This window comes from Pituophis catenifer, unplaced genomic scaffold (genome assembly GCF_029215685.1).
Source record: "Pituophis catenifer annectens isolate HBS135680 unplaced genomic scaffold, rPitCat1.0.hap2 SCAF_2, whole genome shotgun sequence".
NCBI classification, from domain to species: domain Eukaryota; kingdom Metazoa; phylum Chordata; class Lepidosauria; order Squamata; family Colubridae; genus Pituophis; species Pituophis catenifer.
The window spans coordinates 32,170,821-32,197,320 of NW_027256882.1; the positions used below are offsets into that span (position 1 = coordinate 32,170,821).

A 26,500-nucleotide genomic window follows, 5' to 3' on the forward strand; every position below is an offset into this window, starting at 1 on the left:
CCGATCAGGCAACTCAGCTGGGATCGTCAGAGGCTTTTCAAAGCATTTTTTCTACCACCTCTTCGGCTGAAGAGGTGGTAGAAAAAATGCTTTGAAAAGCCTCTGACAATCCCAGGTGAGCCGCGGGATCATCAGAGGCTTTTTTTTTTTTACTTTTAAAAGCATTTTTCCGGCAGAAGAGGTTGTGGAAAAAATGCTTTTAAAAGTTAAAAAAAAAAGCCTCTGATGAGGTGGGCGGGGTAAGCGAGCGGCAACCAGGCCGGGGACTGGTTCGGGGGCGGGGCCAGGCAATGTTATCACCGGTTCTTGGAACTACTACAAATTTTTACTACCGGTTCTTACGAACCAGGAGCAACCCACCACTGCAAGAGAATGAGCTGAAATTAAGAAAAAGGAAATTCAGAGCGAATATACAGGCAGTCCTCGACTTGCAAACACGATGGAGCCCCAAATTTCTGTTGCTGAGACATTTGTTAAGTGAGGTTTGCCCCATTTTATGACCTTTCTTTGCCACCGTTAAGTGAATGACTGCATTTGATAAGTTAGTTCCATGTTGTTTTTTTTAAGTGAATCTGTCTACCCCATTGATTATGCTTGTCAGAAGGTTGCAAAAGGTGATCACACAGCCCCGGGACACGGCAACGGTCCTAAATATGAACTAGTTGCCAATCAACTGAATTTTGATCACATGATTGTGAGGATGCCGCGAAGGTCGTAACTCTGAAAAACGGTCATATGTCACTTTTTCCAGTCTCGTCGTAACTTTGAACAGTCAGTAAATGAACTGTTGCACACCGAGGACTACCTGTGTTAAATTCTCCAGCCATTGTTGTATTGTGCTGGTGCTCACATGTCCCTGGGATAGTGCAATTGCCATAAATAAATGCCAGTTGCCAAGTGCCTGGATTATTCAGAATTCAGTTCCATGTTCTGCCCTCCAGACATGTATGTCACTTGATCAAAGAGCTCCGATATTGAATATTGGCAGAGATCACACATTCTGCTCAACCACAATTATTGGCATCTCATTTATGTGAATCACATTTGGCTGGATGAAGTCACACAGGGATCCTCTTAAGTCTTAAGCCACGATTTCTAAGCCACAAGATGGCTTGCTTTTGTTTTAGAGCAGGGATGGGCAACTATGACCAGTTTACAACCTGTGGACTTTCAATTCTCAGAATTGAAGCATAGCTGGCTCAGGAATTATGGGAGTTGAAATCCACAGGTCATAAAGTTGCCATAACTGCCCACCCATTTTAGAGCTTTGAGTCCCAATCTTGGCAATTTCCAAATGTGTAGACTTCATTTCCCAGAGTTCCTCAGTGTTCTGACCTAAGCTTCCCAAGAGCACTCCTTGTCCCGACAAAACCCCTTTTTATTAAGTTATTGTGAATTCCTCTCATTCACATCCAGCAAAGTCTTTCAAGGGAGAATTTACAGTCACAGACCTTATCTGGCTTGGAGAGCTGCCAGGCCGATATCTTCAAAACTTGGCAAGGAGTCATGGAGAGTCACGAACCAATTAAGCAAACTAATTGTCTCCTGCAAACTCCGCTCCCCTTTTGCTCTTTATTCTCTATGGGGCCTGTGGCTTTACTCCTGAGTTGACCCTTGCTCCTTAGCTGTTCCCTTCTCCTGGCAGCTCTGCGCATGCACACACTGGGAACAGGCTCCAGGTGTTCTTCTGCCCCACTAATGTCTGGCTCCGAAGGCAGCTGACAACTGTCAGACGGCCTCGACCCCATCTCTGCCTCCGACACAGAGCCTTCCCCAGACTCCAGGACTGGCCCATGGTCCTCCCCAACCTCCTCACTGTCTGAGTCTCCTACCAGCTCCGCTGGCCACTGGCGGGCCACAACACTCAGTAAACATGCTCATTACTGAGGATTCTGGGAGTTGAAGTCCACCCATACGGACATTTTGAAAATACCAACAGAATATTGGGTGAGCCCAATTTGCATATAGCAACTTTACTATTGAAGTTGTAGTTTACAGAATTTAGTGAATGTTCACTATAGATCTTAAAACGGTGTGCATTTATACACCGAGCCTGTCACAAACCTTGGTGTCCGAAATGAAAATCATCTTCACTTTAAGTGAGCATACCTACATTTGCCGGTTGATCTCTGCACGGAGCAGCCGTTGTTCTTTTTAATTCACTGGTGATCTTCCAGGGGTTATTTTTGGGATCAAAAGAGTTTGGGGAACAATTGCGCAAGAGGTTTTCTAATCAGAGAATTAAAAAAAAAATCTCACTGCAGATAGGCCTCTTGAATCCTGGTTTGTGTATGCATGCATATATACCGGTACATACACAAACATACAAAACCAGGATATAGGGAGCTTATCAACTATTGGGTTTTTTATTTTATCAAGGTGATCGCATGATGCAAAGATCCACCTGTCTGGAAAAGGTTCCGATGCTGGGAAAGGAGGAATCAAAGAGAAGAAAAGGAGGAACGGCAGCAAGATGGATGAACTCAAGATACTTCAGCAATGGGGGCACCATTGGAAGACCTGAAGGAACAGGTTTGGGCCACATCAGGTGTTGGTTACCACCTTTAAAGCGCTCCATGGCATAGGACCTGGGTACCTTCAAGACCGACTTCTGCCACCAATAGCCTCCCACCGGCCAGTCCGCTCCCACAGAGAGGGTCTTCTCAGGGTGCCATCAGCCAAGTTATGTCGGCTGGCGACACCCAGGGGGAGGGCCTTCTCTGTGGGAGCCCCAGCCCTGTGGAATGAACTGCCCCCGGAAATGCGTAAGATCCCCGACCTCCGTGTATTTCGCTGTGCCCTCAAGACCCTGTTGTTCCACCAGGCCGGGTTATCAATGTAATGATTTTTAAATTGGGTGTTTTAAATTTTGGGGTTTTAAATTTGAGCCGAAATTATTTAATAATTTTAATTATTTTTAACTGATGTCTGTCTTTGTGCTTTTAATAGGCTGTACACCGCCCTGAGTCCTTCGGGAGAAGGGCAGTATAGAAATAAAACTATTTATTTATTTATTTATTTATTATTTATTTATTAATTTATTTATTTATTTAATATGAATCAACAAGGCCCACTGAAATAAGTCATTTTGGGCAGTGCTTGCAACATGCTCTCAAATTTGGAATTTTAATTCTCATACTTAGAATGGTGCCAAATGAAATAGGCACCAACTGTTCTGACCCAGTCTTCGCAAAAGCAAGAAACAGATTCCTCGCAAAAAAACCCAAAAACCTCTTTTATGTACATCTTGTGAATTAACTGCATTCACCCACAAAGTCCAGGCAAGAGTCCTGCAAGGAGTTAACTGAAGCAATAAGCGAGAGGTCTTCAAACTTGGCAGCTTTAAGACTTGTGGACTTCAACTCCCAGAATTCTCCAGCCAGTTGTGCTGGGAGCTGAATTCTGGGAGTTGAAGTCCACAAGTCTTAAAGCTGCCAAGTTTGAAGACCTCTGCAATAGGCCTTATCAGCTTGTTACAATAATTGCAAGGATGTGAGCTCCCAGCTGGAAGGCTACAAATTAAGTCAGTTCAAATAAACCTCAGTTCTGGCAAGGCAGTCTGTCGCACAAAACCACAATGAGCAAAAACTCCAGAAATGCGAATGGTTGTCTGCTACAACTACCACTCCCTTTTCCTCCTATTTATTCCCCAGCCAGGGAGGGGCCAGTCAGAATCCATGTTTGTTTTGCTTCCCGAGTTGACTTCTTGTCCTCTGTTGTTCACCTCTCCTATCTGCTCTGTGCATACGTGCATCTAGAACAGGCCCCAGCTGTTCTTCCTCCTCACTCATCTCTGACTCCAAAGGCAGCTGCCTCTTCGGTGGCTGGGAAATGCTGGACAGCCCTGGCTCTATCTCTTGTGTCCAACACTGATCATCCATCAGAGCCTTCCCCAGGCTCCATAACTGGCCCAAGTTCTTCCCCAACCTCATAATCATTTGAGTCTCCCGCCAGCTTTGCTGGCAGCTGGCGGCCCACAACACCAACACAATTTCCTAGTAGGCTTGGAATTGTACGATTTTTAAAGCTGGTGAATTCTGGGAGTTGAACACCACACATCTTAAAATTGCTGAGATTGAGAAACACTGTTCCAAGAACTCGAATTAAAAGGAGTATCCTGGAATCCGATATGATGCTTAATATTTCCAAAAGTGCCACTGCTCCCTCTCCCAATCTGCAACCATTCCTTTAAAAAAAATACATTATTTGCCAATTTTGGACTAATATACCTGAAATATATCTGAAGGTAGGGGGAAAACTATCCTTCAGCACTTGCAAGCTGTAAAACCCAGAAATATGTCCTTTTAATGATGTTAAATATGTTAAATTTATTCATCAACAATATGATTCCCAATAATAAGTGCCTTGGTGCAGTTTACAGTGACAAAAAATAAGAAAAACAACCTTCTACTAATTTTAGAATAAACTCATCATTGTAACAACAAAGGTTTTAGCAACCCATCAAACATGAGAGCTGAAAATATGGAATGAATAGAATAGATATACTCCACTTCTACTTTATTCCTGAAATGGTGGTATTGTCTGATCTCTAAATATGAGATTAAAACAGTATTTCTCACCCTCAGCAGCTTTTAAGATGTGTGGACTTCAACTCCCAGAATTCTCCCAGCCAACATGCTGGGGAATTCTGGGAGTGGAAGTCCACATATGTCAAAGTTGCTGAAGTTAAATTAAAGGTCAAGTTGAGATTGTGTGTCTCCTTCAAGGCAAAGCTGATCTAGATCAAGAAAAAGGAAAATTGGTTCAGTATCTCAGAAAAGGCTTTGTCCATTCCTGCCTTTTTCTCAACATGGCTTTAACAAAAGGATTTGGAGGATGATTCAACTGTTTTTTACAGGTTCCCAACTGTCCCGCAACTAAAATACTGAATGTGGCATTGTATAGTAACCAGTATCTGAAAATGGTTAATAATTTTTATTTAGTTAATTTAATAGTTGTAACCGTATTACAAATGACAGGAATTCCTCCATTTCCAAAATTTCTCTTTGCTCCGTTTCTTCCTCCATCAGCTGTCTCAATGTCTGCAATCCCCACAAACAAATGTAATCATTTGCGAATTTTCTCTAACATCCCATGTGGATGAACCGAACTTCTAACAGCCCTGATGTTTTCTTTCTGAGAAATTAATTAAATAAAAGCGATAGCCAAAACAAAGGTAACTGATCCAGGTGTTAAGATCATGTCCCAAATTCAGAAATAAGGATAAGCTCTGTGGTGGATCCAGAAATTAAAACAAAGCATCAATACAGTACTTCTTCATGCTGTTGGAGAATATTTTGTTCCTCCATGAATACCCTGCAAGTAGAAAATAGGTAAAGGAAGTCCTCAACTTACAACCACAATTGAGTCCAAAATATCTGTTGCTAAGTTAGACAGTTGAGAAGTCAATTTTGCCCCATTTTATGACCTTTCTTGCCACAGCTGCTAGTTGACTTGTGGACTTCAACTCCCAGAGTTCTTTGAGGAATCTACCTACCTCAAGAGTTCTGCTTTCAATTTCAATGAAAATTGAAATTGTGTTACTCGGAATGCTGACATTCTACTTTCTGAGGTGTGAAGAAGAGAAAATTGTGGTTATAGCTAGTCCTCAACTTACGACTACAATTGTGACCAGACTTTCTATTGCAAAGCAAGGCAGTTAAGCAAAGCTGGCTGAGGAATTATGGGAGTTGAAGTTCACAAGTCTTAAAGTTGCCAAGGTTGGAGACCCCTGTTCTAGATCAACCTCCTGCTCAAGGTAGGAGACCTTATTACATCCTGGTCAAATGACTGTCTAGTCTAGGGATGGAGCACCAATAACTTCCGGAGTTAAGTCCCATATGGGTGCTCTTGTGTGCAAGCAAACTGGTTGAATCATATACTTAAATTTTTTTTTTTTTTCATCCTGCATGAGTTCTCTCGTGTTTCCTCGGCTGGATTTGTACGAAAAGCTTTTCCCGCAACCAAACACGAATACGGTTTCTCCACTTCATGGGTTTCCTTGTGGACCACGAGAAACATTTCCTCATAGGGGATGCATTGGTTCGGTTTCTCTTTTGCACGGATCCCTGAATTTCTCATCCGGTTCATGTGCAACCTGGAACTTTCCCCACAATCCAAGAACAGATTCTCCGGTTTTCCTTTGTGGATCTTCTCGTGCCAGAGAAGGTTTGATTTCTGGATTAAGCTTTTCCCACATTCTGAACAGATGTGGGGTTTCTCCCCTGTGTGGATCCTCTCGTGTTTGATTAAGCTGGATTTGCTGGTGAAACCTTTAACACAGCTGAAACACTGGTACGGCTTTTCACTGGTGTGGGTCCTCTTGTGTATGACAAGAGTTGTTTTATTGCTGAAGTTCTTCCCACACTTGGCACAGTTGTAAGGCTTTTCTCCCGTTTGGGCCTTTTGATGTTTTAAGAGGTTCCACCAGTTGTTGAATAATTTCCCACAGCCAGCACACTTGTGTTGCTTTTCAACCACGTGTGTCTTCTCCTGCACTCCAATAAAATTGGACCTCTGGCTGAAACTTTTTCCACACGCTAGTTTATATGGTTTCTTTCTTAGATGGGCTTTCTCATGTATGATGAGCTTACATTTCAGCCGGTATCCTCTTCCACAGTGGGAGCAGGTGTGCAAATTTGATCCATTATGGGGGCCCTTGGGAGCTGCAAGAAGCTTTAATTTTGGAATGATGCTTTTTCCACAGGGAGAGAAACAATATGGCTTCCTTCCCACTTGAGGTCTTTTGTGTCTAAGGAGAGCTAACCTAGAACCGAAGTGTTTCCCACCGCCAGAGTAGGAATACAACTTCTCCCCTTGCTGTACACTTTCGTGACTGCTAAAACTCGTTTTATCAACAAAGCTTTTCCCACAATATGTTTTCACTCTTGTGTGGCTTCTTTGGTGGATCACAAGGCTTAAGTTGTGATGGAATCTCTTCCCACACTTCGAACACTCATAGGGTTTCTCTTCCTTATGCGCCACCTCATGGACGAGAAGGTGCGATCTTTGAAGGAACCGCTTCCCACAGTATGCGCATTGATAGGATTTCTCGCCCATATGGATTCTCTCGTGTATCCGGAAGTTTGACCACTGAATGAAACCTTTCCCGCAGTGCTCACACTGATAAGACCTTTCTCCCACTTCCATTTTTTCATGCCTGAGGAGTGCCGATTTGTGACGGAAACTCTTCCCACATTCGGAGCATGTGTACGGCTTCTCTCCCGTGTGGGTCCTCTCATGCCTGGTCAAGATGGACCTCTGGCTGAAACTCCTCCCACATTCTGTGCATTTATACGGCTTCTCTCCCGTGTGAGTTTTCTCGTGTCGAACAAGGCTGGATCTCTGCGTGAAGTTTTTCCCACAATCGGAACACTGATTAATTTTCTCCCCCGTGTGGCTTCTTTCGTGGATGAGAAGGCTTAAGCTGTGATTGAATTTCTTCCCGCATGTTGAACATTCATGAGAGGCCTCCTGCTTATGGGTCATCTCGTGGACAAGGAGATGCCACCGCTGGACAAAGCTTTTCCCACAATCCGAGCACAGGTACGGTTTCTCACCCGTGTGGATTCTCTCGTGGATGAGAAAGTTTGACTTCTGAATAAAACCCTTCCCACAGTGTGAACATTCGTAGGGCTTTTCCCCAGCCTCCATCTTTTCATGCCTCAGGAGTGCTGATTTGTGGCGGAAGTTTTTCCCACACTGAGAGCATTTATATGGCTTCTCTCCCGTATGGGTCCTCTCGTGTCGGGTCAAGATCGATCTCTGACTGAAGCTCCTTCCACACTCCAAACACCGATATGGTTTCTCTCCAGTATGGGTCTTCTCGTGTCTGACAAGGCTGGACCTCTGCGTGAAGCTTTTCCCACAATCGGCACATTTATTCTCCTTACTTCCCACGTAGCTCTGTGTCAGCTCCTCTTCTGTGGGATAAACAGAAAATCACAATGTGAAAATAAGCAAAGGAAGTCACTGCAAATAAATTCAGGATCGAGTATATCACATGTATTCTATGTCAACTCTGAAGCAAACCTGGCTGAAGCCATCTTGTGCTGCCTCATTGTTGCCACGAAGCCTGAGAGGGGGAAGGGAGAGGGGGAAGTAGATAGCCCAGCTAACAGTCAAAACAAGAAGTTTTCCTGTGGGAACCAAGGTCATCATATCAGGTAGCTGTTGAAGGAGAAGAGGAGCCTGCCATCCATCTTCATTGGACAATGTGACAGGTGAAACCTGGGAGGGGGGATTTTTACTCTTTGAATTAGGTGAAAACCGCGGGAACTGTTAGAGTTGGTTTTCACCGGCTCTGCTGATATGATGTATCCAACATTCTTTGAGGAATCTACCTGCCTCAGAGTTCTACTTTCAATTTCAATGGGTAGGTTACTTGGAACGCTGACATTCTACTCTCTGAAGTGTGAAGATGAGAAAATTGTGGTTATAGCTAGTCCTCAACTTACGACTACAATTGTGACCAGACTTTCCATTGCAAAGCAAGGCAGTTAAGCGACTCACTCCAATTTTATGACATTTTATGTCACGGTTATTAAGTGACTCACTATGGTTGTTAAGTGAATCATTCAGTTCTTAAGCGAATCCAGCTTCCCCCCCCCACCTCATTGACTTTGCTTGTTGAAAACTGGCTGGACTTTGAACGTCCGTACGATTCCCTCTTCCTTATGCATCGTCTCATGGATGAGAAGATGCGACCTTCAAAGGAACCGCTTCCCACAGACCGTGCATTAATAGGATTTCTCGCCCATATGGATCCTCTCGCAAATGGTGATCACATGATCCCCCCCATGACATGGCAACCATCCTAAGTACATGCCAGTTGCCAAGCACTTGAATGTTGATCATGTGACCATGGGGATGCTAAGATGGTGGTAGGTACAACGACCAATTACTCGCCTTTTTCATTGATGTTGGAACTTTGAACAGTCATTAAATGAATGATTGTAAATTGAGGACTACCTGTATATTCTTTTACAGTCTACAGTCTGGTGTTTCTAATTTCCAAGTTCACATCACTGAGAAGAAAACTTCAGGTATCCTCCTCAGTGGTGGGTTTCAAATTTTTTTACTACCGGTTCTGTGAGTGTGGCTTGGTGGGCGTGGCATGGATTGGTAGGCGTGGCAGGGGAAGGATACTGTAAAATCTCCATTCCCTCCCCAATCCAGGGGAAGGTTACTGTAAAATCCCCATTTCCTGCCAATCAGCTGGGACTTGGGAGACAGAGAATAGATGGGGGGCGGAGCCAGTCAGAATTTTTACTACTAGTTCTCTGAACTACTCAAAATTTCTGCTACCGGTTCTCCAGAACTGGTCAGAACCTGCTGAAACCCACCTCTGATCCTCAACTTTGAAGTATGCCTATATTAGCAAATTCACATACATATGTATATATGTATATGTATATATATGTGTGTGTGTGTGTACACACACACATATATATACATAATATGTATATATATATTTATATACACAGTGACTCAGGCAGTTAAAAATCCACAATTTAATCCTGTGGTAGCAACCACAGAATTATTATGTTTGTCAACTATTTGCAGAAGTTGAAAATTAGGCTGTTCAGTCTTACAGTTGTTCTCTGAGGATGAAATGTTTAATACTATCTACATGAAATCTTCAGGTTTGACAAAGCACAAATAAATACCTTGTTTCTCCGAAAATAAGACCTCCCCAGATAATAAGCCCAATCAGGGTTTTGACCGCATGCGCTAAAATTAGCCCTCTCCTGAAAATAAGACCTCTCCAGAAATATTTAAACGTATGGACAGGCAGTCCCCGCCATTTTCTCTGGTTGCTTGCCGTGCAAACAACATGAGATAAGGAGGCGAGGCCAGAGGGGGGGAAGGGAGGGGGGAACATGCCCCACACACTCCACATATCCTTACCTAACGGCCACTCCCGCAACCCTAGCCACCACACCCCTTTGTTATGCTAATGGCCACTGCAAGAGTGTGGTGGCACAGCACACTAAAGCCTGTTATTAACATTCAGCTGCCTGCAATTACTGCAAGTTCAAATCTCACCAGGCTCAAGGTTGACTCAGCCTTCCATCCTTTCTAAGGTAGGTAAATTAAGGACCCAGTTTGTGGGGGCAATAAGCTGACTTTGTATAAATATACAAAAGTATGAAGGCTATTGCTTAACGCATTGTAAGCCGCCCTGAGTCTCTGGAGAAGGGCGGCATATAAATCAAATTAAAAAAAAAATAGCAAAGAACAGGGAAGCGGCAGCGGCGATGGGACATCCAGTCGCAGTGATGTGGCTGGGCCGATGGCATGGTGCAGAGTCCTGGGAAGCATGGCTGGAAGCGTGTGCACGGCCTCAGGGGCAAACAGCTGACGAGCGGCTGTGTCAGCAGCAGCCATGAGGTAACCATGCTCATTGCCTCCTGCACCTCAAAAATAATAAGACCTCCCCAAAAATAAGGCCAAGCACTTATTTTGGGGGTCAAAAGAAAATAAGACTCTGTCTTATTTTCAGGGAAACACGGTATGTACTTGGGCACAAAAACTAAGAATATAGCCAAATCAGGCACATTGGAAACTTGCGACGAAGCAAATAGAAAATGTGAACAACAATACCATACATAAATATCCGGGATCCAGATAGAAAGAATAATAACTTTATAATAACTCATTATAAAGCTCGTCTGAACTTGTATTACTTTGCTGGTTCTAACAGCCATTACTGGCAGCCCTTCATAGACAGTGTTCCTTCAATCTTGACCTCAGTTCACAGCGACAATTCAACAGTAATAAAAGCAATTTTTTACTCCAAGTAAAGGAAATCCGGTAAAAACTGTTGAATTGCTTCTCTACATAATTTTTGATTCTGCAATCCTGGAAGCTGATGTTTCCTCACCTTCTTTCTGATGACATAGTGATGCATTATTTCAAGATCTAGCCATCTTGTGAAATAAAAATTTCTTACCTGAATGAGAAGCTGGGAAGGCCCCATTTCCTTCCGAAGCCTGGCGATACAGCACCCACTGACCTTCCTGTTCTTCCTTCTTTATGATCACAACAGGAAACTCTGCTCAGAGAAATGAGACAGTTGCAGTGATCAGACATTTTGCCAAAGTCAAAAGTGTGTCTTCTTTGATTGCCTTGTCATCCTTATAATATTCTTTTCCTGACATCTTGTTATGTACAGGTAGTCCTTGACCTACGACCAGTGGTGAAATCCAATTTTTTGAACTACCGGTTCTGTGGGCGTGGCTTGGTGGGTGTGGCAGGGGAAGGATACTGCAAAATCTCCATTCCCTCCCCACTCCAGGGGAAGAATTCTACAAAATCCCCATTCCCACCCCACTCTGGGGCCAGCCAGAGGCGGCATTTGCCGATTCTCCAAACTACTCAAAATTTCCACTACCGGTTCTCCAGAACCTGTCAGAACCTTCTGGATTTCAGTTTACAAAGTCAGCATATTGCCCTCAACAATCTGGGTCCTCATTTTACCCACCTTGGAAGGATGGAAAACTGAGTCAAGTTTGAGCCAGTCAGGATCGGACTCCTGGCAATGAGCTAGCCTGCAATGCTGCATTCTAACTACTGCGCCACCACAGCCCTTTTGGAAGATCAAAGTGTTCAAGCACTGCAGAATTCCATTGGGGTACTTGCTAAAAGTTGAATGGCCAGAATATGGGCCAGGCGCATGCGAGAAAAGCGTGCATGCGCAAATCATATGCGTGGAAGGCCGGCCGCATGTGCAGACAGAACCAGTGATAAAGGTAAGTGAAACCCATCCCTGATCTTCTTGCCTCTTTATTCATTTCTACAAGAAACTGTTGCCTTTGCAATGAGGGAGAAGATTTCTAACGATTTGAGATGAACTGGACTTCCCTTCTTACCTGGAGTGTTATTTGTTGTAGTTTCACTTTCTTGGCCAGGTGAGAGCAACGCTTTCCTTTCTTGTTCCGCGTTTCCTGACAGCCATTTCTCCTCTCCTTGTTCCAATTTTATTATTACATCAGGGAACTCTGGGAAAAACAAAATATATGCCTCAATGAGTCAACAGAGTGATATTCTTTGGGGAGAGGAGAATCAGGAAATTCTTGATTGTTCTCTGTGGCAGTTTGTAGTTTTTTCCACAAGAAAAAAGGGTGTTAAACTCAAGGCCGTTCTTCATATGTTTTAGCCTCCAGTCCCTTAATCATCTTTGTTGCTCTTCTCTGCACTCTTTTTAGAGTCTCCACATCTTTTTTACATTGTGGCGACCAAAACTGGATGCAGTATTCCAAGTGTGGCTTTACCAAGGGATTATAAAGGGGTATTAACATTTCATGTGATCTTGATTCTATCCCTCTGTTTGTGCAGCCTAGAACTGTGTTGGCTTTTCTGGCAGCTGCTGCACACTGCTGGCTCATATCTAAATGGGTGGCCACTAGGTATTTAGAGGTAAGGCATGTGTAGTTGCATGGGGGTGGGTGAAGAGATTGTTGCTAAAACAACAGATTGGAGGAATGCCTTTGCTTGGAATAACAGAATTGGGAGGGACCTTGGAGGTCTTCTAGTCCAACCCCCTGCTCAAGCAGGAAACCCTGTAGCACCATTTCAGACAAGTGACTGTGTTATGTCTGCAGTTCAGTAAATGGGGGCCCTCTGAAAATAGTAATAATAGAACATCTGGATGACAGTGAGACAGAAAAGCAGAAAATCTTTAAAAAAAAAAAATTCCTCGGGTTTCTAGAGCCCGTAGTTTGGCCTGCATTCAACAATGCAATCCTTCAGCAATGAACTCCAACTCAACATCAGAAAACTGACAGAGGACAAACTTTCCTCCACACCAGGAGTGAAATCCAGAGGTTCTAACAGGTTCTGGAGAACCGGTAGCGGAAAGTTTGAGTAATTCGGAGAACCGGCAAATACTACCTCTGGCTGGCCCCAGAGTGGGGTGGGAATGGAGATTTTGCAATATCTTTCCCCTGGAGTGAGGTGGGAATGGAGATTTTGCAGTATCTTTCCCCTGGAGTGGGGTGGGAATGGAGATTTTGCAATATCTTTCCCCTGGAGTGGGGTGGGAATGGAGATTTTGCAATATCCTTCCCCCAGGAGGGGAGGGAATGGAGATTTTGCAGTATCTTTCCCTGGAGTGGGGTGGGAATGGAGATTTTGCAATATCCTTCCCCCAGGAGGGGAGGGAATAGAGACTTTGCAGTATCTTTCCCATGGAGTGGGGTGGGAATGGAGATTTTGCAGTATCTTTCCCCTGGAGTGGGGTGGGAATGGAGATTTTGCAGTATCTTTCCCCTGGAGTGGGGTGGGAATGGAGATTTTGCAGTATCTTTCCCCTGGAGTGGGGTGGGAATGGAGATTTTGCAATATCTTTCCCCTGGAGTGGGGTGGGAATGGAGATTTTGCAATATCCTTCCCCCAGGAGGGGAGGGAATGGAGATTTTGCAGTATCTTTCCCCTGGAGTGGGGTGGGAATGGAGATTTTGCAATATCCTTCCCCTGCCCCGCGCACCAAACTACACCCACAGAACCGGTAGGGAAAAATTTTGGATTTCACCCCTGCCCCGCACCCAGCCATCAATCAATCAATCCGTGCATATGAGAGAAAATTGTGGATTAGGGAAACTCGACCCCTTTTTTATGCATTAATCCTTATGCATTAATTCAGCATCGCTGGGGGGGGGGGGCGCGCTGCAAAAGGAGACCCCCGGATTCCGCCTAGGGATTTACGCCTTTTTTTCCTTTTTTTTTTTTGGTGCAACCTCGCTCGCTTCTTTCCTCGTTCCTCCCATGTGTTTATTTTCTTTTTTTTTCCCCTCCCATGGCCCCCCTTTCCTCTTCCCTCCAACTCACCCGCTTCTTGCAACCTCGCCATGGCCGGATCTGCAAACCTCAGGATCCTGCAAGATCGTGCAAGCCAGATCCAAAGCCTCAAGCGCGGAGTGGATGCAACCCAAAATCTCTTTTTTGAGGTGGGGGTGGGGCACTTTTTCTCTACCTCTCAGATCTTTGCCCGTCTGGTCCTGTCTAGGATTGGCTGCTCGCTCCGTTTAACCCAGTGTTTCTCAACCTTGGTAGCTTGAAGATGAGTGGACTTCAACTCCCAGAATCCCCCAGCCAGCAGCGCTGGCTGGGGGATTCTGGGAGTTGAAGTCCACCCATCTTCAAGCTTCCAAAGTTGAGAAACACTGGGTTAACCCCTTCGGCGTTTACGAAATCGAGGGACTGGGCGAGACATCGCTTCTTGTGGGGAAAAACCAGGACCAGGACTGGGCAGAAGGAAGGAAGGGAAGGCTATATGGCTGAATATTATCGCAGCCGCCTCCAGCACCTCACAGGTGGGTGAAAGAGTCTATCTCTTGACCTTATTTCGTGAAAAATTATTTATTCAATTTGTTTGCCTGACTAGCTTGTCGATCAGCAAGGTCGGGGATTCGAATCCCTAGTACAGGTCTCCTGCGTGAGTAGCGGGTTGGAATAGATGACCTCCAAGATCCCTTCCAACTCTGTGACTGTTTAATTTAATTTAATTTAAATTAAACATATTTCTATGCCGCCCAACTCCCAAGGGAGTCTGGGCAGCTTACAACAGAAATAATACAAACAGTGAACATAATTTTTTTAAAAAAAACATTATAAAAGCATTTTAAAAATGTTAAAAACACATGCACACCATTCATGACTGGATCTCACCAGATCGCAAGAGCAAGATCAACGGCCCCAAGCCTGCCGGAAAAGCCAGGTCTTCACTGCTTTTCGGAAAGCCAATAGGGTGGGGATGGTCTGGACTTCAGGAGGTAACTGGTTCCAGAGAGCTGGGGCAGCCACAGAGAAGGCCCTCTCTTGCGGGCCCACCAGCTGGCATTGTTTAGCTGACGGGACCCGGAGGAGACCAACTCTGTGGGATCTTACCCGTCGCTGGGAGCTATGCGGTAGAAGGCGGTCTCGAAGATAGCCTGGCCCTGAGCCATGTAGGGCTTTAAAGGTAATAACCAACACCTTATAATTCATCCATCTCACCTGGAGATAACTCTGAGTGGTTTATAATATTAAAAACACAAAAAACAGAGTTTGTATTCAATAAAATCATTGAAATCCATTTATTCGAACTGCACCCTCCTGCCAAAATAAAGGTAGTCCTCAATTTACGACCACAGATGAGCCCAACATTTACTAGTATGTTGCTAAGTGAGAAATTTGTTAAGTGAGTTTTGCCCCCTTTTATGACGTTTCTCGCCACGTTGGTTAAGCGAATCACTGCAGTTCTTAAATTAGTCACACCGGTTGTGAAGTGAATCTGGCTTCCCCACTGACTTTGCTTGTCAGAAGGTCGCAAAAGGGGACCAAGCGATTTGAGACACTGCAACCGTCATAAATGTGAGTCAGTTGTTAAGCATCCGAATGTCAATCACGTGACCACGGGGATGCTGCAACAGTCGTAAGTGTGAAAAATGGTGATAAGTCACTTTTTTTAGTACTGTTATAACTGATCGCTTCTTGTGGGGAAATGAAGTATTGTAAATCAAGGACTACCTGTATACCCATCTTGGCCCAATCTCTTTAGCATGACTTTGAACAGGTTGGAATACTTTTGACTCAAAATGGATTGTAATAATTTTAAGCCTAAATAATAACTGTCAGTTTGGCACTGGATTAGGGAAAACTGAGTTCTAATCTTAGTTTAGGACTAAGTTTAGGAAGAAGGCACCAAGGCAAATCGCTTCTGAAAAATGTTGCCGAGAAAACTTCAGGAACCTGCCCAATGTAATCACCAGGCGTCAAGACTGATTCAAAAGCAGACACTTAAAATAAATTATTCAATTTCCTGACAGTGAGAACAATTAATCAGTGAAGTTACTGGAAGTTTTTAAGAGGAGATTTGACAACCATTTGTCCGGAATGGTATAGGATAGTGATGGCTAACCTTTTTGCTGTCACGTGCCAAAAGTGGGGGGAGAGTGGGGGGGTTGTGTGCGCATGTGCCCATACCCATAATTCAAAGCCCTCCCCGCACCCTCACGCATGCGCGCATGACCTCCCCATGCTGCCCCCGCTTTTGGCACGTGATGGCACGGTGGGCCCAGTAGGCTCATTTTTCACCCTCCCCAGGCTCCAGAGGCTTTCTAGGAGCCTGGGGATGGCGAAAATGGCCTTTCTCACCCCCTCGGAGGGCCTCCAGAGGCCATTTCTCAACTTCCGGTGGGCCCGGAAGGCCAAAAAATCATGCGCACTGGAGCTGAGCTAGGGCAATGCTCGCGTGCCCACAGATATGGCTCTGCGTGCCACCTGTGGCACATGCGCCATAGGTTTGCCATCACGGGTATAGGGTCTAGAAGGCCTCCAAGGTCCTTTCCAATGTATGAAAGATTATATCTATATATTTCTTATATCTCTATCTCGGAGATATAATCTAGATAGATAGATAGATAGATAGATAGATATAGAAGAGAGAGAGAGAGATGGATGGATGGATGGATAGATATAGTAGAGATAGCTAGCTAGAGATAGTAATAGATAGATAGATAGATAGATAGATAGATAGATAGATAGATAGATAGATAGATAGTTCCAAGCTGGGAGGAAGGCACTGGAAATAAAAGGGGTGGCTGGAGGCTGATTGGAAAGAAGATCCATTTATTGATGAAGCAGAACCTTCTGGGTCAGCTGAACAACTGGTTTTTCTTGTACATCCGGCTTTTATACAATTTTTACAGCATTCTGTAATCTGGAGGCTTGCTTTGTGTATTTGATTGGTATATTATTTGATTGGTTTTACTTATTTGGCAAAGGCTCATGATGGGTCTTAATTGTTAGTTCCTTCGTCCTAATCCTGTTATCTATTGCCTCTAGCCTGCCTTTCTTAATGGACCAGTATTGTTACCACTTTTCTTAATGGAGTTGAGCTCATGCCCTGTCCTTTCTTAATCCCATCTTAATTCCTGAAGGAATTATCCCATCTTAATTCCTGAAGGTGTTTGTGAATAGATTAGCCCAGCCTTTCTGAATGGATTACCAAATCTGCATTTCTAAAAGCTGGCCTTCTCAGTTTCTGCTTGGGGAAGGGAGACGGAGGCTGGTTTCTGTCTCCCTTAACATTTTTGTTTTTTTCATTTCTCATTTAGGGGAAATATTCTATCCTGCCCTTTTAAAATTTTCCAAAATATTTCATTCTTCTAGGAGTAGGGCGGGGGGGGGGGCTTCCTACAGTTGATAGTTGATAGTGGGGGAGGGGGGAAATCCGGGTGGAGGAGGAGGAGGAGGCGGGGAAGGAGGCACGTGATCAAAACAACAACAAAGGGCCAACTGTGGGCAAAAGGGAAGGGCGCGCGAGCTTCGGGGGTGGCGCGCGACCATGCTCGGGACCGAAAGAGGCGGCGCGCGCCCTCCCTCCCTCCCTCCCTATCCTAATAAGAGGCCCCTCCCTTTCGCTTCCTTCCCCTCCGCTTCCCTTTCTTCTTCCTCCCAGCTCTGTTTATTCGGCCAGCCCTGCCCGGGGCCCTTCTCCCGCCCGCCGAATCGCCTGGCGGAGCCCTGCGAAGTGAGAATCCCCGCGTGCGAGGTATGGACTTTTCCCCTTTCCACCCTCCCCCCACCTCCCCTCCCCAAAAAAGTCACTTGCAAGAGGTCCATGCGAAGGGGGGGGTTCCTCTGCACGAAGCCCCTGTGCCTGCATGGAGGGGTGGGGGGTGGGGGGGAGGGGGAAGAAGAGAGTCAGTCCCCCCACCCTTTCAGTTTTTAAAATTGCAATGCAACAAGCCGTCCCGAATGCCGATCTTGCAAAAAGTAAGTTCGCCTTCCTAGGTGTCCGATGGCGAATCGGGGGGGTTCGGTTCTCAGTTTGTTGGTTTTTTGTTATCCCGGGGTTCGATCTTGTTCCCCAACGTGGATTTGGTCCAAAGGAAACAAAGCCCCCCCACCCTGATTCTGCACCCCTTGGCAGTGCGCTTTCTCCTCCTTTCCCTCCCTCCCTTCTGCAGCGCTTTTGGAGAATGGGCATTGTAGTCTCTGGGCAAGTGCCTCGGCTCTAACGAGGAGAGGACTTCATATCCCATCAGCCCCCCCCCTTCTTTCTCTTGCATGCCTTCTCCGCCTCTTTTGCCTTCTTGAGGATTTGGGTTCAGAAGTACAAATTCGCTTTTTTTTTTTTTTAATTTGATTTATATGCCGCCCTTCTCCGGAGACTCAGGGCGGCTTACAATGCGTTAAGCAATAGCCTTCATACTTTTGTATATTTTATACAAAGTCAGCTTATTGCCCCCACAAACTGGGTCCTCATTTCACCTACCTTAGAAAGGATGGAAGGCTGAGTCAACCTTGAGCCTTGGAGAGATTCGAACCAATTATTGCAGTACAAGAGCCGGGTCAGCTTTGTTCTGGAATTTGGCAATCTCTTGGTGAAATCCCAGGATGTTTGCATGTCTGCAACAAAAGCGGCATTATAAATCATCCAGATGTTGGCCAGTTCGGTAAAATTAATCTTCGGTGTCGAATTAATTAGGGCAGTTGCATGGTTTGCTGTGGGATGCTCTTATTTAGAGAAACTTACCTTCCTCCCCCCTAAAACATGGGCCAAATTTTCTCATGCAAAAAATGCAGATAGTATTCGATTTACGACCATAATCTGAACCAGACCCAAAAGTGGGTTTTTTTCCCCCAAGAAGCAATTGGACTTTCTGGTTTTTCTTTGAAAGTCCAATTGCCTCATTAAAAAATGAGGCAATTGGGGCAACCGTGACCTGGATGACTGAGAATCTCCATAGACAGATCTGAACCAGAATTTCCATCATAAATTAAGATGGTTGTAAGCTGAGTATCACCTGACTTTATGACTATTTTTACCATGGTCATAAAGTGGATCACTGCAGTTAAGCAAATTATTTGGGGGTTAGGTGAAACCAGCTTTGGGTGAAAATAGAAAGTTGCAAATTGCGATCTCTGAACGCACAGCACGTCATAAATGCAAGCTTTGATGCCAAATGCTTGACTTGTGATCACACATGACCCACAGGGGTGTTACGATGGTCATAAGTGCGAGTACAAGATTTGTTTTGTAGTTTTGGAAAACTGCAGTACAAGGAAGTGTGATTTTGTCAGTCAAAGTGTGTTATCACTTTGGGTAGGTTTGAGGAGAAAGATTGCTGTACAATAAAAAAGATGAAGTGGAAGAAAGGCAGCGTCGAACAAACAAATATAAATATATTAAGATAAAGAATGAATTGTTTAAGAATAAAAGAGAATAAATGTGAATAAACAGTAAAGTTAGAATTTAGGGGACAAATGAAGATGGTGTTTATGTATGCAAGTATAGAAATATTGAGATATGTTTAAAAAAGAAAAGAAAAGGGGGAAAGACGATTTTGGCAAGAATTGTAACAGTAAAATGTATTTGAATTTGATTAATTGCATAAGATAAGAAACGGCCAACACTGTTAAAAAAAAAAAAGATGTGGGTGAATGTGGGAGAGGAGAAAAAACCCAATAAAACTTGTTTAAAAAAAATGTGTGTTATCAGGCCACATTTTTAGGCAAATGATCGGGTACCTACCTCTATATGTCAGGTTTTTTTTTCCTGTAAACCTGTGAGCAGGTGAAATGCTACTAAATACACGTAGTCCTCGAATTACAACCACAATTGAGAGCAAAATTTTTGTTGTTAAGACAGTTGTTAAGCGAGTTTTGCCCCGTTTTACAACTTTGATTGCCCCAGTTGTTAAGTAAATCACTACAAACATAGCTGTTAAGTGAATCTGGTTTCCCTCATTGACTTCGCTTGTCGGAAGGTCACAAAAGGAGATCACGTGACCCTGGGACACTGCAGTCATCATAAATATGAGCTAGTTTGCCAAGTGTCTGAATTTTGGTCATGTAACCATGGGAATGCTGCAATGGCTGTAAATGTAAAAAATGGTCATAACTCGAGCTGTTCAGAGCTGTTGTAACTTCGAACGGTCACTAAATGATACAAAGGTGCTTTTTCAGTTTCAGTTTATTTAGATTTATATACTGCCCTATTCCCAAAGGACTCAGGGCGGTGAACAGCCAAGAAAAAACACATACCATATAAAATTTAAAAACAATTTAAAACGTATTAAATAAATTTGGTCCAAACTAATTAAAATACCCCTGTTTTTAAAAAACAAATTAAAATTAAACAATTAAAAAGAGTTAAGCCAGCCCAGCTTGTTGAAATAAAAGAGGCAACTGGACTTTGTTCTTTTCTTTGAAGACGTTTTGTTTCTCATCCAAGAAGCTTCTTCAGAGTCAGAACTGAAGAAGCTTCTTGGATGAGAAGCGAAATGTCTTCAAAGAAAAAAACAAAGTCCAGTTGCCTCTTGAAAAAGCACCTTTGGGACAACTATGACCTGGATGACTGAGAATCTCCATAGATGGTCACTAAATGAACCGTCGTAAGTCAAGGACTGCCTGTATTCCATAGCTATTTTGGGAACTGACCCACTTGCACATAGCGTTTAAATGAATGAAGATGGTATGCTTTACAACGCAGCTACAGAGATGTCATCCTTGCTGAAATAGGAGAGAATTTCCTTCTCTTATTTTTGTTTATTTTGGTAGATTGCTATCTATAGCACTATCCTAAATACCAGGACTGTTGCATTGCTCACTCGGGCTCTAAATGTAGATCTTTATGCAGCCAAAATGACATCATCCACATACAGAAAGGAGCATCACTAAGCTCTGAGAAAAACAAAAATCAGAGGGATGAGAGGAAAAAATGGAGCAATGTGAGCGATATTTAATAGATTAAAAGATTGTGTTCATTCCCTATTAGAAATATATGGGGGCTTCCCTTTTACATTCATTTTAATAACTTTATAATGTAGTTACATTTTATTGTATTATGATTACTGTATTGTTATTTCAATCGACTACATTCCAGTAAAATAATTAAAAGAAAAAGTGTGCAGTATTACTAAAATACTTCTGTGAGGGATGATGACGATGATTTTTTATTCATATTTCACCTTTATTATTTTGTCACCTTTATTATTTTGATAAATAACTGAAGGTGGCAAACACGGGACTAGAATTCACTGTCTCCTAGTGGTTGGCCTAAACCCAGCCTGCCTTCATGCCTAAGGCGGGGCCTGAACCCACAGTCTCCGGGCTTCTAGCCTGGTGCCTCGCTCATTAGAACAAACTGGCTTTCTGATGATGATTTATATCAGTGCTTCCCAAATGTGAGTAAATTACTCAAAATAAGGTAAATCTAATTTTTCTTTGTGTAATGACCCAAACCCATTCCCCATCACAATAGGGATATTCAAATTGACTTAAAAGTATAGTAAACAACATTCAAAAATTTCCCAGAGTATTTCTATTGGGATGAAAATCCACGAAGTTGCCAAACGTGGTAATCAATTGAAATGACATAAAGATCATTCAATGATACCGTTTTTATTACACAGGTAGTCCTTGAGTTATGACCATTCGTTCAATGACCAATGAAAGTTATGATGGTGCTGAAGGAAGGATCTTAAATTTGTCTTCAAGTTTGATAAGACTGATAAAAGATTTTAGGGAATGAAGGCAGTGTTTGGGAAGCATTGATTTACAACTGTCCCACTCCAAGAAACTTTGGTGATTTGCAAAGTCCAAAATATAGTTTAATGCCAGACCTGAGAACAGAGCCAGGTTTTCAAAGATATACAAAGCAACTACAGCTTCTGAAAATTTGTGCTTCTGTAACCATGGCCTTAATCTTTTAGAGGCAAGTGGATCTCAACATGAGACATGGTGCAAAGATTGAATGGACGGTGCCTTTTGTCTTTCAGATGCCGGTGAATTTCAAAGAAGTTGCTATGTATTTCCCAGAGGATCAAGGACTATTATTGGATGCAGGTCAAAGGAGTCTCTATGAAAGTGGCATGCAAGAGAACGGTAGGTGGTACTAACTAGAAATACTTTAGAACAGTCTATTTCAACCTTGGCTACTTTAAGATGTGTAGACTTCAGTTCCCAGAATTCCCCAGCTAGCTTATGCTGGCTGGAGAATTCCATATTGAAATCCACATATCTTAACATAACTGAACTTGAGAAACATTGAACTACCGCATTTTTCAGAGTATAAGATGCACCGGAGTATAAGACGCACCTTAGTTTTTGGGGAGGAAAATAAGAAAAAGGCTGATTGGCAGGTGGATCGGCCTCCCGGAATACCCCCAATCAGCTGTTCCCAGAGGTGAATTTTAGCAACAGGTTCCTTGGTTGTGAGCTCTGTGCCTTGCTTTTTTTTTCTGCCTCTGAAAGCCTCCGAAACAGAACTTCAGAAAAAAAGCCACTGAAGCTCTGTTTGGGGGCTTCTTTTCTGAAGCTTCGTTTCTGATGCTTTTTTCAGCCTCTGAAACCTCCGTTTTAGAAGCTGGGCGGGGCTACATTCAGAGTATAAGACACACCCAGATTTCCCCCCTCTTTTTGGGGGGAAAAGGTGCGTCTTATACTCTAAAAAATACGGTACCTAATTGCACATCATCTGCTCCTAATTTAAGCTTTTGACTGATCTATTATGGAACCAACAAGCCAAATTTTCTTGGAACTAAAAAACAGGATGAAAGTTACTACTGGCAATACCTATAAAAGGTGGAATGAAAAAACTCTGATGTTACGTAGTTTTAGTAATGAAACACCTGAAGACAAAAAAAACCAACAACCTCAGAGAGCACCAAGGACCCTCAGTGAAAAAATCTAGAATATCCAATCTTAGAAAATCAGTGTGACTGTTCTAAGAAATGTAACCCACATGGTGGGGACCAAGGACACATCCTGAAAAATAATCCTTGTAGAAACAGGTTAACAAAAATTAATTCCTCTTGAAGGATTTTCTTTTCCAGCCTGCTGAGATTATGTTCATATACCAATTGTTTGTTTGTTTGTTTTATTTAGCAGGTGATGGGCAGATCCATGAGGAGAAGGAAGATGTGTCAGGGCCAAACTATCACCAAAATCAACAAATTGGAACATCCCCGGGAGAGCCGACCGTGAAACATCTCAACGCAGAGAGGCAGCGACAATACCATTTAGCAAAGAGAAGAGATAGCTCTGCGGCTTACACCCAGGTCCCCCAGCCTCCGGGCCAAGGTGCACCTGGAAAGACCAGGCGCAGATCCAAGATCCCAAGAACCTGTAATGAATGTGGGAAGACGTTCGCTCAGGCTTCCAACCTCTTGGCCCATAAACGGATCCACACGGGCGAGAAGCCCTATAAGTGCATCCACTGTGGGAAAAGCTTCACCGAAAGGTCGAATCGTAACCGGCATCAGAGGACCCACTCGGGACAAAAGCCCTACAATTGTCTCGACTGCGGAAAGAGCTTCAGCTTCAGGTCCGACCTCATCCGACATGGGATCACCCACACGGGAGAAAGGCCGTACAAATGCTCGGATTGTGGGAAAAGCTTCAGCCATGCCTCGACCCTCATTCGGCACGAGAACATCCACACGGGGGAGAAACCCTACTCCTGCGCGGACTGCGGGAAATGCTTCACCCAAAGCTCATCTCTCCTGGCGCATAAACGGCTACACACTGGAGAGACGCCATTCATCTGCCCCGTTTGTGGAGAAAGCTTCAACTGGAAGTCGCATCTGGTGACGCACCAGCGGACCCATACTGGGGAACGGCCGTACAAGTGCGGCAAGTGCGAGAAAAGCTTCATCGAGAAATCCAAACTGAACAGGCATCAGAGGACCCACGCGGAGAAGAAACTGTATGGATGTGGGGAGTGCGGGAGAATCTTTAGCCTCCGATCCAACCTGGCTCGGCACGAGACCACTCACCGAGTGGGGAACGCCTACACCTGTTTGAGCTGCGGGAAAAGTTTCAACCAGGCGGCGAAACTGATGCGGCACGAAAGGATCCACACGGGAGAGAAGCCCTATTCCTGTTCAGGCTGTGGGAAAAGTTTCAGCCAGACCTCCGAACTCCTGCGGCACGAAAGGATCCACACCGGAGAGAAGCCGTACAAATGCTCGGCCTGCGGGAAGTGCTTCAACCGCAAATCACACCTCAGCACTCACGAGGCGACCCACTTAGCTGACGTGCCGCGTGGAGGGCTACAAAGCAGGACAGTCTACGACAGCAGCTCACTCTTTATTGCAGGGCTGAGTCCCCACCAGCAGACCCACGCAGAGGGCCAGGCGTATCCGGGCTCAGAAAGTGAAAAAGATTACAGCCACAGTTCGATCTTTATTGCGGGGCTGAACCCCAGCAGGCCCACCCAAGTAGGGGACCAGCTGTATGAATGGCCCAACAGCGAGACAAGCTATGGCCATTGTTCACTCCTAATCACTGGAATCAATCCACAGGAAGGCACCCAGGCAGAGGAACCGCTGTTTCAATGTCTGGATAGAGAGACCAGCTACACCCGAAGCCCCTTGTTTAAAAGCATCATGAACACACGCCAGGTGGTCCTTTCAGGAGGCCAACCGATTGACTGCCTGGACCGCGAGAAAAATTACAGCGACCCGTCGCTTTTCCAGAAAGAGGAGAAACTGTTTAAATGTCCCGAATGTGGAAAGAGCTTCAACTGGCAGTCTCATTTCACCAGGCACAAAAGAATTCACACGGGAGAAAAGCCGTACTGTTGCACGGACTGTGGGAAAAGTTTCAACCGCAGGTCACACCTCGTTCGACACAGCAGGACCCACAACGGACTGAGCCTGTACTCTCCGGCTGTTGAAGAATCCTCAGTTCAGGACCTTATTTTCTTAAACCCAAGTGAATCAGTGCAGGAGAAAACTGATTAACACATAGACTGGGGGGGCTTCCTTTATAGCTCGCACAAGGTTACAGCCTGAAAACCTCACAATCCTGTCTGCTGAACCCACTCAGGAATAAATGTTGTGAAGGTTCAGTACAGGATGAAGTATTAAAGAACTCATCCCAGGGAAAAGCTGTGTATTGGGCAACTTAGTAGTAAAACATCAGTTCTCACTAGGCCCAAATGCCTGTGGCAAGGAAACGGTGGGCTTAGCTCTTATGAATAATAGAACTGATAAAACTGTTCCTAACCTGAGAGGTCGCACGGAGGTTTTTCCATAAAATAATTCCAAATCTCCATGCTCACTGAAAAGTAGCATGCCAAGGAGCTAAATTTGCGGTCTCCGTGAGGTGTTTCTTCTATACCAGTGATGGCGAACCTTTTCAGCACCGAGTGCCAAAAAAGTCATGTGGAAACATTGTGCTTGTCGAGGCCGCACTACGGAAAAGCCGAACTTCCGGGTTCTAACATGCATGTGCGCTCAACAATCAACTGGCCAGCACGTGTGTGCACACCAGTTTTCAGCAGTGCCGCGTGCGCGAAGGACAGCTGATCGTTGTGCGTGCATGGATGCCAGAAACCTGGAAGATAAACAGGCAAGGCTGCGCGTGCTGGGCGACATGGCTTCGCGTGCCACTTTGGGCATGCGTGCCATTGGTTTGCCATCACGGTTCTATATACTTAATGTTGTTTTTTTCATGGATGTACTATCCCTGGCTTCCAATTCATGTTCAAAGGAAGGATATTAAAGTTTTCAATCCGAAGTTAAACCATATGGAAGAATTCATGGTAAGGATGTTTTCTCTTTTCCCGCCTTTGCAAATTCTTCCAGTAGTGCTGAGATGGGGAGACCTGGCCTCTCCAGTTGTTGCTGTATTTTCACGAACATTCGCCTCAGGCAGTGAATTTCAAGGATGATGGGGATTAGAGTCCAGCTGGGTCTGGAGTAGTACAGGTGCTTAGTCATAACTGTTCGGGAAATGGCTGGATTACTCAAGATAATAATGGGATTATAGCAGGGATGAAATCCAAAATTTTTCCCTACCGGTCTGTGGGTGTGGCTTGGTGGGCGTGGCAGGGGAAGGACATTGCAAAATCTCCATTTCCACCCCACTCGGGGGCCAGCCAGAGGTGTTATTTGCCGGTTCTCCAAACTACTCAAAATTTCCGCTACTGGTTCTCCAGAACCTGTCAGAACCTGCTGGATTTCACCCCTGGATTGTAGAGCTGAATAGCTCTCAATATTAGAAAATTCCTTCCTCCATTAAATTAAAGTATTCCAGTATTTGAGAGGCTGCCACAAAGAAGAGGGGGTCAATTTATTTTCCAAAGCACCAGAGGGCAGGGACAAGAAACAATGGATGGAAACTAATCAAAGAGAGAAGCAATCTGGAATTGAGGAGAAACTTCCTAACAGGGAAGACAATTAACCAGTGGAACAGCTTTCCTTTCGGAAATTATGGGTGCTTCATCACTGGAGGTGTTTAAGATGAGACTGGACAGTCACCTGCCTGAAATACTATAGAGTCTCCTGCTTGAGCAGGAGGTTGGACTAGAAGACCTCCAAGGTCCCTTCCAACTCTGTTATTCTGTTCTGTTAAATTTAAAAAAACAAAAGCAACCCTCACCTGTGTTTTAAGAGGCAAGTTCCACATAGGCTAGTAACAGTGTTTTCCTGCTTTGTGAAAATTAGATCTTTTAAGCCATTTCCACGTGTCTATATAGATAGCAAAGGTAGCCTGAAGGAAA

At 44.4% G+C, this 26,500-nt stretch overlaps 1 protein-coding gene and 1 pseudogene across 1 annotated transcript; one reads left to right on the forward strand and one right to left on the reverse strand.

The window, feature by feature from the left end:
* Positions 1-5,900: 5,900 nt before the first annotated feature.
* LOC139310069 (zinc finger protein 271-like) lies at positions 5,901-13,852 on the reverse strand (annotated as a pseudogene).
* Positions 13,853-17,436: 3,584 nt separating this feature from the next.
* Positions 17,437-25,821, forward strand: LOC139312058 (zinc finger protein 271-like). Its single transcript, XM_070936581.1, has 3 exons — positions 17,437-17,536; positions 21,771-21,876; positions 22,879-25,821. Exons 2-3 carry the CDS (start codon positions 21,771-21,773, stop codon positions 24,735-24,737), a joined length of 1,965 nt encoding a protein of 654 aa, XP_070792682.1. The 5' UTR covers positions 17,437-17,536; the 3' UTR covers positions 24,738-25,821.
* Positions 25,822-26,500: the final 679 nt, after the last annotated feature.